This window comes from Sphaeramia orbicularis, unplaced genomic scaffold (genome assembly GCF_902148855.1).
Source record: "Sphaeramia orbicularis unplaced genomic scaffold, fSphaOr1.1, whole genome shotgun sequence".
NCBI classification, from domain to species: Eukaryota; Metazoa; Chordata; class Actinopteri; order Kurtiformes; family Apogonidae; genus Sphaeramia; species Sphaeramia orbicularis.
The window spans coordinates 5,051-18,080 of record NW_021941573.1 but is presented as its reverse complement, the minus strand read 5'-3'; the positions used below and the strand labels follow the sequence as shown (position 1 = coordinate 18,080).

Below are 13,030 nucleotides of genomic sequence, written 5' to 3'. Positions count from 1 at the left end.
TGGTGGTCACACCAAATACTGACTGGTTTTCTGACCCCCCTGGACCACCCAATACAGTAAAAGTGCACATTTTAGAGTGGCCTTTTATTGTGGCCAGCCTAAGGCCCACCTGTGCAATAATCCTGCTGTCTAATCAGCATCTGGATCTGCCACACCTGTGAGGTGGATGGATTATCTCAGCAAAGGACAAAGGAGAAGTGTTCACTAACACAGATTTAGACAAATTTATGAACAATATTTGAGAGAAATAGGCCTTTTGTGTACAGAGAAAAAGTTTTAGATCTTTGAGTTCAGCTCATGACAAATGGGAGCAAAAACAAAAGTGGTGCGTTTATATTTTTGTTCAGTGTATGTTCTACGCTGTTGTGTTCTATGTTCTATGGTCCTGTGTTCTATGTTCTGGTTCTACGCTGTTATGTTCTATGTTCTACGCTGTTATGTTCTATGTTCTACGCTGTTGTGTTCTATGTTATAAGCTGTTGGGTTCTATGTTCCAGTTCTACGCTGTTGTGTTCTCTGTTCTTCTGAACTCTGTTCCGTTTGTTCCCTGTTTATAATAAACTGTATTTCTTTGTGTTCTAAGTCGTCGTGTCTGTGTGACAGAAGGAGGAAACATCAGCTGTAACCACGGCAACCATCAGGAAGACACACACAAACCCACCAGGTTACCGTGGTGACTGAACCATGACATCACACAGACATTTGACCTGGAACCACGAGGAAACACTGACCCCAGACCCTGACCCCCCAAACCTGACCCCTGACCCCCCAACCCCACAGACTGTCCAGTGGTATTTATAGTTAAAACTGTTTCAGTGTCATGGAAACAGATGCAGAATATTATCATCTTATGTTTGACCACCGGGGGGGGGGGGGGGGGGGGGGGGCGCTGATGACTCACAACTGACTTGTAAATGTCTTGAGGATGATTTAGAACGGTTTTTAAGTCAAATAACAATTTTGACCAAAATTTCATTTTTTGAGTATTATGTTCGACTACCAGGTGGGCGCTGATGAGCCCCTCAAAAGTGACTTAAAACACACTTAAATACTTCACAAATGACTTATTGATGCATTTGAGATGATTAAAAACTGGTTTTAAGTCAAATAAAAATTTTAATATAAAATTTAATTCTTTGGAACACATACTATAGTCTTATGTTTGACCACCAGGGGAGGGCGCTAATGACCCCCCTGAAAAGAGACTTAAAACACACTTAAATACCTCAAAAATGACTTGTTGATGTATTTGGGATGATTAAAATCTGTTGAATGGTGAAATAAAAATTTTAACCAAACTTTCATTTTTTGGAGCACGTACTATAGTCTTATGTTTGACCACTGGGGGGGCGCTGATGACCCCTCTACAGTGAGTAAAAAACACACTTAAATACCTCACAAATGACTTGTAAATGTCTCGAGGATGATTTAGAACTGTTTTTAAGTGAAATAAAAATTTTGAGCAAAATTTCATTTTTTGGAGCACATACTATTGTCTTATGTTTGACCACCAGGGGGGCGCTGATGACCCCCTCAAAAGTGACTTAAAACACACTTAAATACCTCACAAATGACTTATTGACGTATTTGAGATGATTAAAAACTGTTTTTAACTCAAATAAAAAATTTAATATAAAATTTCATTTTTTGGAGCACATACTATAGTATCATGTTTGACCACCGGGGGGGCGCTGATGACCCCCCTCAAAAGTGACCTAAAAAACACTTAAATACCTCACTAATGAAGTGTTGATGTCTAGTGGATGACTTAGAATGGTTTTTAAGTGAAATAAAAATTTTAATATAAAATTTCATTTTTTGGAGCACATACTATAGTCTTATGTTTGACCAAGGGGGGGGGGGACTGATGACCCCCCTCAAAGTGACCTAAAACACACTTAAATACCTCACAAGTGACTTGTAAACGTCTTGAAGAGGATTTAGAACTGTTTTTAAGTGAAATAAAAATCCAAAATTTCATTTTTTGACTATTATGTTTGACCACCAGGTGGGTGCTGATGACCCCCCTCAAAAGTGACTTAAAACACACTTAAATACCTCACAAATGACTTGTTGATGTCTTGGGGATGATTTAGAGCTGTTGTTAAAGGAAATAAAAATTTTGAGCTAAATTTCATTTTTTGGAGCACATACTATAATCTTATTTTTGACCACTGAGGGGGGCGCTGATGACTACCCTCAAAAGTGACTTAGAATACACTCAAATACCTGAAAAATGACTTGTTGAATTCTTATGGATGATTTAGAACTGTTTTTAATTTAAAAGTTGTTTTTTGTTTTTTTTTTACCAAAATTTCATTTTTTGGAGCACATTATAGTCTTATATTTGACCACCAGGGAGGCGCTGATGACCCCCCTTAAAAGTGACTTAAAACACACTTAAATACCTCACAGATGACTTGTTGATCTCTCTGGGATGATTTAGAACTGTTTCTAAGTCAAATAAAAGTTTTAAAATAAAATTTCATTTTTGGAGCACATACTATACTCTTATGTTTGACCACCAGGGGGGCGCTGATGACCCCCCCCCCCCCCCCTCAAAAGTGACTTAAAACACACTTAAATACCTGAAAAATGACTTGTTGATATATTTGAGATGATTAAAAACTGTTTTTAAGTGAAATAAAAATTTTGACCAAAATTTCATTTTTTGGAGCACATATCATAGTTTGACCACCGGGGGGGCACTGATGACCCCCCCTCAAAAGTGACTTAAAACACACTTAAATACCTCACAAATGAATTGTAAATATCTTGAGGATGATTTAGAACGGTTTTTAAATGAAATTAAAATTTTGACCAAAATTTTATTTTTTGAGTCTTATGCTCGACCACGGGGGGGTGGGGTGGGTGGGTGCTGATAATTCCCCTCAAAAGTGACTTAAAACACACTTAAATACCTCACTAATGACTTGTTTAGTTCTCTGGGATGATTAAAAACTGTTTTTAAGTGAAATAAAAATTTTGAGCTAAATTTAATTTTTTGGAGCACATACTATTATCTTATTTTTGACCACCGAGGGGGCGCTGATGACCCCCCTCAAAAGTGACTTAGAACACACTTAAATATCCTAAAAATGACTTGTTGAATTCTTGTGGATGATTTAGAACTGTTTTTAATTTAAAAGTTGTTTTTTGTTTTTTTTTTACCAAAATTTCATTTTTTGGAGCACATTATAGTCTTATATTTGACCACCAGGGAGGCGCTGATGATCCCCCTCAAAAGTCACTTAAAACACACTTAAATAATTCACATATGAATTGTTGATGTATTTTGGATGATTAAAATCTGTTTTTAAGTGAAATAAAAATTTTAATATTAAATTTCATTTTTTGGAGCACATACTATAGTATCATGTTTGACCACCGGGGGGGCGCTGATGACCCCCCTCAAAAGTGACCTAAAAAACACTTAAATACCTCACTAATGAAGTGTTGATGTCTCTGGGATGATTTAGAACTGTTTTTAAGTCAAACCTAAATTTAGACTCAGGGTCCAGGTTTAGTCTAGGACTAAGTGTCAGTACAGATTTGAAAGTGGGTGGAACTGAAGTGAATCCTTGCTCTGTGATTGGTGGAACTCAGGCTTTATTTCAAACTTTGTACAGAATTCAAATGTGACATCACATAGATTGGTCCAATCAGGGTGTGGCCTCCCAGCGTCGCTGTCTGCTGTAGAGGTCAAAGGTCGAACAGCTGGAGAAGGGCAGGGGGCGGAGCCTGGCGGGCCCCTGCTCCTCTGGTGGGAGGGGCTTCTGTCGTTGCAAGTCAGACACATTCGGGAAGAGGGCGGGGCTATCTGTGGGCTTTCTGATGGAGCGGCAGCGAGGGGGCGGGGCCAGCGGCAGCCTATCCTGTAGAGCCCGGTCAATCAGCTGATCTGCAGGAACGTCCACGCTGACCAATGAGGAGAAGAGGAGCTGAGAGCGGCCCACGTTCAGGCCTGAGGAGGGGGAGGGGTTAAGGTAAGGGTCAGGAACAGGGTTAGGGTTAGGAACAGGGTTAGGGTTAGGAACAGGGTTAGGGTTAGGAACAGGGTCAGGGTTAGGAACAGGGTTAGGGTTAGGAACAGGGTCAGGGTTAGGAACAGGGTTAGGGTTCTGAATGGAACATGTATGTGTTCTATAAACCTTTCAGAAGTTCCACTGGCAGATGCCTGAGCTGTGACCACACCCCTAGATGTTCATATAAGGCAGTTCCTGTTGTCTGTAATTCACCTTCAGTTACTCTGACCACACCCCTAAATGTCCATATAAGGCAGTTCCTGTTGTCTGTAATTCACCTTCAGTTACTCTGACCACACCCCTAAATGTCCATATAAGGCAGTTCCTGTTGTCTGTAATTCACCTTCAGTTACTCTGACCACACCCCTAAATGTCCATATAAGGCAGTTCCTGTTGTCTGTAATTCACCTTCAGTTACTCTGCTGTTTATCAGACTTCTGGTCCACGTTGACCTACACAGAGTTTCCTGAATGGCCTTCTGGGAGTTAAACTCCACCCCCTGCAGGATAGACATTCAGGTTACCATGACAACCAACTGGAATCAATCACTAGTATCAGTTATTGATAATGAACAGCCAAATGATCCATTCCATCTGTGTTACTGTGGAACCATGTGAGGTTAGGGCTAACCCTGAACCCATCCATGACTGATCTGATCTGGTCTGATCTGATCCGATCTGGTCTGGTATGATCTGATCTGGTCTGGTCTGATCTGATTTGATCTGATCTGGTCTCGTATGATCTGATTGTATCTGATTTGGTCGGGTATAAACAGACCTGGGGCCTCATGTACAAAGACTTGCGTGGATTTCATACGTAAACCTGCCGTACGCCCAAATCCAGAAAAGTCCGAACGCACAAAAAAATCCAGATGTATGAAACTGTGCGTACGCCCGAATCCAAGTACACTTCCTTTATTCATCCCAATCAGCGTGGAATTGAGCGCATATGTTGGAGTACCTGACTCCTCCCTCTCCACGCCCACATTTAAATATGCAAATCAGTATAAACGGGGTCTGCAGGTGGGGTTCCCTCTGGGATTCACCTGTCTGCAGGATCAGACGATGACGTCAAGGTGGATGCGAAGCGGAGGACGAAACAGGCGGAAGAAGAAAAGAGACGAACTGAGACGTTTGAGGAAAGAGTCGCCGATATTGTGACACTTTTCTTACAGGGCTGATGTGGATCACCCCCAAGATAAATATATATTTAGTATTAGTGTCAGTCACACATAAGTTCATTCTACAGGTCATACACAGTCTGATCACAGACAAACAGGATAAAGGTTCATGTGTGATCATGTCAGGAAATCAAAGAGGAAATCAAAGACTTTGACTCATGTTTAATCACTCAAATTATTATTTTCCACCAGTGCCACAGCAGACGCTCAGACCCAGGACCATCCTCCTGTCACACAGGCTCCTGTTGACTCCCCAGTGTTAGCCGGTCCTCCGGTCCACCACAGCCCACTGCTGATGCCCATCCGACCGGCATGGGTCTGTACTGACCCGAGTCACATTAGGACATCGTGAGGACAATGGGCGGAGTCAATGAGCGACTGGACCGACTAATAAATGTTCTCACAGACATGAAGACTACATTTATCAACCTATGAATTTTATGTCCTTGTCTCTTTGCTGTTGCTGAATGTCCTCCTGGGCAGGATTGGCATTGATGGATACAGGGTCTAATTGGTTCTGGTTCTGGTTCTGTTGGTGGATGTGCTGCTCTGACAGTAGGATCTCTTGCGCGGTGTGTTCATTGTTCTTCTGTGTATCTCTGTGCACATCAATCGAAGGAATGACCTTTGTCACATTATGAACAGTTTCCCAGTGTCACCTCTAAGTGTCTCCAAAGGTTCCAAACACTAGAAACGTGCGTACTCCAGCTGTGGACTTGGCGTGAAGGAGTGCACATTTCCACGGTCACGTCACTCTTTATACATCTGAACGTGAACGTGGAAAAGGGCGTACGCCAGGTTTTTGTGCGTACGCACGCTTTATACATGAGGCCCCAGGTCTGGTATGATCTGATCTGATCTGGTCTGATCTGATCTGGTCTGATCTGATCTGGTCTGATGTGGGTTGGACTGAGAAAGAACCAATCAGCAGATGGGGACAAACCTGCAGAGACTGAAGCTCCACCTTCAGAGCCAGTGTGGTGTGTAACTCCGCCTCCGCCAAACCCACTGGACCGTCACTGGGCTGTGGAGCAGGAGGCTCCTCCCACCGAGTGGAGGCTCCACCTATCAGAGTACAGGAAGGGTTTCATTAATCCAATCTATTCAAATCAAACAGTTTTAATCTGATAAATGTGTTCAAATGGAACAGAAGCAGAGATTTATATAAGATATGTCTGACACCTGTATATGACCTGTATATGACCTGTATATAACCTGTATATGACCTGTATATGACCTGTATATATCCTCTATATGACCTGTATATATTCTGTATATGACCTGTATATATCCTCTATATGACCTGTATATATCCTCTATATGACCTGTATATATCCTCTATATGACCTGTATATATCCTCTATATGACCTGTATATGACCTGTATATAACCTGTATATGACCTGTATATGACCTGTATATAACCTGTATATGACCTGTATATGACCTGTATATAACCTGTATGTAACCTGTACATGACCTGTATATATGACCTGTATATGACCTGTATATGACCTGTATATATTCTGTATATGACCTGTATATATCCTGTATATGACCTGTATATATCCTCTATATGACCTGTATATATCCTGTATATGACCTGTATATATCCTCTATATGACCTGTATATATCCTCTATATAACCTGTATATGACCTGTATATGACCTGTATATAACCTGTATATGACATGTATATAACCTGTATATGACCTGTATATGACCTGTATATAACCTGTATATGACCTGTATATAACCTGTATATGACCTGTATATGACCTGTATATAACCTGTATATGACCTGTACATAACTTGTATATTACATGTATATAGCCTGTATATGACCTGTATATAACCTGTGTATAACTTGTATATGACCTGTATATGACCTGCATATAACCTATATATGACTGGTATCTGACCTGTATATGACCTATATATGACCTGAATATAACCTGTATATGACCTGTATATAACCTACATATGACCTGTATATAACCTGTATATGACCTGAATATAACCTGTGTATGACCTGTATATAACCTGTGTATGACCTGCATATAACCTATATATGACCGGTATATGACCTGTATATGACCTATATATGACTTGTATATAACCTGTATATGACCTGTAAATAACCTATATATGACCTGTAAATAACCTGTATATGACCTGTATATAACGTTTATATGACCTATAAATAACCTGTATGACCTGTATATAACTTGGATATGACCTGTACATAACCTGTATATGACCTGTATATGACCTGAATATAACCTGTATATGACCTGTATATAACCTATATATGACTTGTATATAACCTGTATATGACCTGTATATGACCTGAATATAACCTGTGTATGACCTGTATATAACCTGTGTATGACCTGCATATAACCTATATATGACCGGTATATGACCTGTATATGATCTGTATATAACCTATATATGACCTGTATATAACTTGTATATGACCTGTATATAACCTGCATATGATCGGTATATAACGTTTATATGACCTATAAATAACCTGTATATGACCTGTATATAACTTGTATATAACCTGTATATGACCTGTATATAACTTGAATATGACCTGTACATAACCTGTATATGACCTGCATATAACCTGTATATGACCTGTATATGACCTGCATATAACCTGTATATGACCTGCATATAACCTGTATATGACCTGAATAACTTGTATATTACTTGTATATAAGCTGTATATGATCTGTATATAACCTGTACATAACTTGTATATAACCTGTACATAACTTGTATATAACCTGTGCATGACCTGCATATAACTTGTACATTACTTGTATATAACTTGTATATGACCTGTAAATAACTTGTATATTACTTGAATATAACCTGTATATAACCTGTATATAACTTGTATATGACATGTATATAACATGTATATAGCTTGTATGACCTGTATAGAACCTGTATATGACCTGTATGTGACTTGTATATAACCTGTATATAACCTGTACATGACCTGTATATAACCTGTATATGATCTGTATATAACTTGTATATAACCTGTATATAACTTGAATATGACCTGTATATCACCTGCATATAACGTGTATATAACTTGTATATGACCTATAAATAACCTGTATATGACCTGTATAGAACCTGTATATAACTTGTATATGACCTGTATATAACCTGTATATGACCAGTATATAACCTGTATATGACCTGTATATAACCTGTATATGACCGTTATATAACTTGTATATGACCTGTATATAACCTGTATATGACCTGTATATAACTTGTATATGACCTGTATATAACCTGTATATGACCTGTATATAACCTGTATATGACCTGTATATAACCTATATATAACTTGGATATGACCTGTATATAACCTGTATATGACCTGTATATGACCTGTATATAACTTGTATATAACCTGTATATAACTTGTATATAACCTGTACATACCTTGTATATAATGTGTATATAACCTGTAGATAACTTGTATATAACCTGTATATAACTTGTATATGACCTGTATATACTTTGTATATAGCCTGTAGATAACTTGTATATAATCTGTATATAACTTGTATATAGCCTGTATACGTATAACTTGTGCATCTTCGGTGGACCCACCACCTGCCGAGGGAACCATAGGAGCGGGTGCATTGTTGATTGGGTGGCAGTCGACGGCAGGGTGCTCGACGACCTGATCCCTGGATGCAGACTCTAGCTCTTGGGACATGGAATGTCACTTCGCTGGGGGGGAAGGAGCTGGAGCTTGTAAGGGAGGTTGAGAGATACCGTCTATTGGGCTCACCTCCACACACAGCTTGGGCTCTGGAACCCAACCCCTCGAGAGGGGCTGGCCTCTCCACTTCTCTGGCGTTGCCCACGGTGAGAGGTGGCGGGCTGGCGTGGGCTTGGTGATAGCCCCTCAGCTCAGCCGCCATGTGTTGGAGTTCACCCCGGTGAACAAGAGGGTCGCGTCCCTGCGCCTTCGGGTCGGGGACAGGTGCCTCACTGTTGTCTCGGCCTACGGGCCGAACAGGAGTGCAGAGTACCCGGCCTTCTTGGAGTCCTTGGGAGGGGTGCTGGATGGTGCTCAAACTGGGGACTCCATTGTTCTCCTGGGTGACTTCAACACTCACGTGGCCAATGACAGTGAGACCTGGAGGGGGGTGATGGGGAAGAATGGCCTCCCCGATCTGAACCCGAGTGGTGTTTTGTTATTGGACTTCTGTGCTAGTCACAGTTTGTCCATAACGAACACCATGTTCGAACACAAGGATGTCCATAAGTGCACTTGGCACCAGGACACCCTAGGTCGGAGGTCGATGATAGACTTTGTTGTGGTGTCATCAGACCTCCAACCATGTGTTTTGGACACCCGGGTGAAGAGAGGGGCAGAGCTGTCAACCGATCACCACCTGGTGGTGAGTTGGATCCACTGGCAAAGGAGGAAGCCGAACAGACTTGGCAGGCCCAAACGTGTTGTGAGGGTCTGTTGGGAACGTCTGGCAGAGCCTGATGTCAGTGCGGTCTTTAACTCTCACCTCCGGGAGAGCTTCTCCCAGATCCCAGGGGAGGTTGGGGACATTGAGTCCGAGTGGACCATGTTCTCCACCTCCATTGTCGAAGCGGCTGCTTGGAGCTGTGGGTCTCCGGTGCCTGTCGTGGCGGCAATCCCCAAACCTGGTGGTGGACCCCGGAAGTAAGGGATGCCGTCAAGCTGAAGAAGGAGTCTTATCGAGCCTTGTTGGCTCGTGGGACTCCGGAGGCAGCTGATGGGAACCGGAAGGCCAAGCGTGCTGCAGCCCGAGCGGTTGTGGAGGAAAAAACTCAGGTCTGGGTGGAGTTTGGGGAGGCCATGGAGGAGGACTATCGGTCGGCCTCGAGGAAATTCTGGCAAACCATCTGGTGCCTCAGGAGGGGAAAGCAGTTCCCCACCAACACTGTTTACAGTGGAAGTGGGGAGCTGCTGACCTCCACTGGGGATGTTGTTGGACGGTGGAAGGAATACTTCGAGGACCTCCTCAATCCCACTGCCACGACTTCCACAGAGGAAGCAGAGGCTGAGGTCTCAGAGGTGGACTTGTCCATCACCCAAGCTGAAGTCACTGAGGTGGTTGGCAAGCTCCTTGGTGGCAGGGCACCGGGGGTGGATGAGATTTGCCCTGAGTACCTTAAGTCTCTGGATGTGCAGAGACTGTCTTGGCTGACACGTCTCTGTAACATTGCGTGGAAGTCGGGGACAGTACCTCTGGATTGGCAGACTGGGGTGGTGGTCCCCCTTTTTAAGAAGGGGGACCGGAGGATGTGCTCCAACTACAGGGGGATCACACTCCTCAGCCTCCCGGGGAAAGTCTATTCCAGGGTACTGGAGAGGAGGATCCAACCGATAGTCGAACCTCGGATCCAGGAGGAACAATGTGGTTTTCGTCCTGGTCGCGAAACACTGGACCAGCTCTATACTCTCCATTGGGTGCTCGAGGGTTCATGGGAGTTCGCCCAACCAGTCCACATGTGTTTTGTGGATCTGGAGAAGGTGTTCGACCGTGTCCCTCGTGATATCCTGTGGGGGGGTGCTTCGGGAGTATGGGGTCCGGGGCCCTCTGTTAAGGGCAGTCTGGTCCTTGTATGACCGAAGCAGGAGCCTGGTTCGCATTGCCGGCAGTAAGTCAGACCTGTTCCAGGTGCATGTGGGACTCCAGCAGGGCTGCCCTTTGTCACCGGTTCTGTTCATAATTTTTATGGACAGAATTTCTAGGTGCAGCCAGGGGCCGGAGGGGGTCCGGTTTGGGGACCACAGGATTTCATCTCTGCTTTTTGCGGATGATGTTGTCCTTTTGGCCTCATCGAACCTGGACCTTCAGCGTGCCCTGGGGCGGTTTGCAGCCAAGTGTGAAGCGAGCGGGATGAGGATCAGCACCTCCAAATCCGAGGCCATGGTTCTCGACCGGAAAAAGGTGGTCTGCCCTCTCCGGGTAGGTGGGGAGCCCCTGCCCCAAGTGAAGGAGTTTAAGTATCTTGGGGTCTTGTTCACGAGTGAGGGAAGAATGGAGCGTGAGATTGACAGACGGATCGGTGCAGCGTCTGCAGTGATGCAGTAGCTGTACCGGTCTGTCGTGGTGAAGAAGGAGCTGAGCCGAGAGGAGAAGCTCTGGATTTACCGGTCAATCTACGTTCCTACCCTCACCTATGGTCATGAGCTTTGGGTCATGACCGAAAGGACAAGATCCCGGATACAAGCGGTCGAAATGAGCTTCCTCCGTAGGGTGGCTGGGTGCACCCTTAGGGATAGGGGGAGGAGCTCAGTCACCAGGGAGGAGCTCGGAGTAGAGACACTGCTCCTCCGCGTTGAGAGGGGCCAGCTGAGGTGGATCAGACATCTGTTTCGGATGCCTCCTGGACGCCTCCCTGAGGAGGTGTTCCGGGCATGTCCCACCGGGAGGAGACCTCGGGGAAGACCCAGGACATGCTGGAGAGACTATGTCTCTCGGCTGGCCTGGGAACGCCTCGGGGTCCCCCCGGAAGAGCTGGAGGAGGAGTCTGGGGAGAGGGAAGTCTGGGCATCCCTGATTAGACTGTTACCCCTGTGGCCTGGCCCCGGATAAGCGGTGGATAATGAATGAAAAATGAATAACTTGTACATAATCTGTATATAACTTGTAAATACTCTGTATACTACCTGTACATAACGTGTATATAATCTGTATATAACTTGTATATAAACCGTATAAAACTTGTATATAACCTGTATATAACTTGAATATGACCTGTATATAACCTGTATATTTTTTTTTTTATTTAACCTTTATTTAACCAGGAAGAAAATCCCATTGAGATTAAGAACCTCTTTTCCAAGGGAGTCCTGGCCAAGAGGCAGCACAACACATAGTTACAACATACAGTCATATAATCTGTATATCACCTATATATGCATTCACTTACTGTGGTTACCATGGAGATGGACTATGCTGCTCCTCTGGCTCCTGATTGGCTGCTGAGGGTGTGTGAGGTGGGGCTGTGGTGTTACCGTGACGACCACTGGCTGAAAACACACCTAAAGAGAGAACAGAGTTTCCAGGGTAACAAACAACCAGTGAGGCTTGTGTTGTATGGTACTGTAGCAGACATACTCAGAAGTGGGTGTACACAGAGGATGGGCATATGTGGGGGCGGAGTCAGAGGAGGAGGAGCCTGTTCTATATAGAGCAGGTGTTCTATGTGAGACTGGAAACACTGTTTGTTCATAAACTATGACACAAGAACCACTGTTTGTTCCTAAACTATGACACTAGAACCACTGTTTGTTCCTAAACTATGACACTAGAACCACTGTTTGTTCCTAAACTATGACACTAGAACCGCTGTTGTTCCAAAACTATGACACTAGAACCACTATTTGTTCATAAACTATGACAGTAGAACCACTGTTTGTTCCTAAACTATGACAGTAGAACCAGTTTGTTCCTAAACTATGACACTAGAACCACTGTTTGTTCCTAAACTATGACACTAGAACCGCTGTTGTTCCAAAACTATGACACTAGAACCACTGTTTGTTCATAAACTATGACAGTAGAACAACTGTTTGTTCCTAAACTATGACACTAGAACAACTGTTTGTTCCTAAACTGACACTAGAACCACTGTTTGTTCCTAAACTATGACACTAGAACCACTGTTTGTTCCTAAACTATGACACTAGAACCACTGTTTGTTCATAAACTATGACAGTAGAACCACTGTTTGTTCCTAAACTATGACACTAGAACCACTGTTTGTTCCTAAACTATGACACTAGAACC

The 13,030-nt window shown here is 43.3% G+C and overlaps 1 protein-coding gene across 1 annotated transcript; it reads right to left on the bottom strand.

Annotated features, from left to right (window-relative positions):
• Positions 1 to 3,500: 3,500 nt before the first annotated feature.
• Positions 3,501 to 12,282, bottom strand: LOC115416207 (protein phosphatase 1 regulatory subunit 35-like; the record flags this gene model as incomplete). Its single annotated transcript, XM_030129940.1, has 4 exons — positions 3,501 to 3,964; positions 4,434 to 4,524; positions 6,149 to 6,270; positions 12,171 to 12,282. Coding segments are annotated over 4 exons (627 nt in total), but the record flags the coding sequence as incomplete, so codon positions are not given.
• Between the last annotated feature and the right edge of the window lie 748 nt (positions 12,283 to 13,030).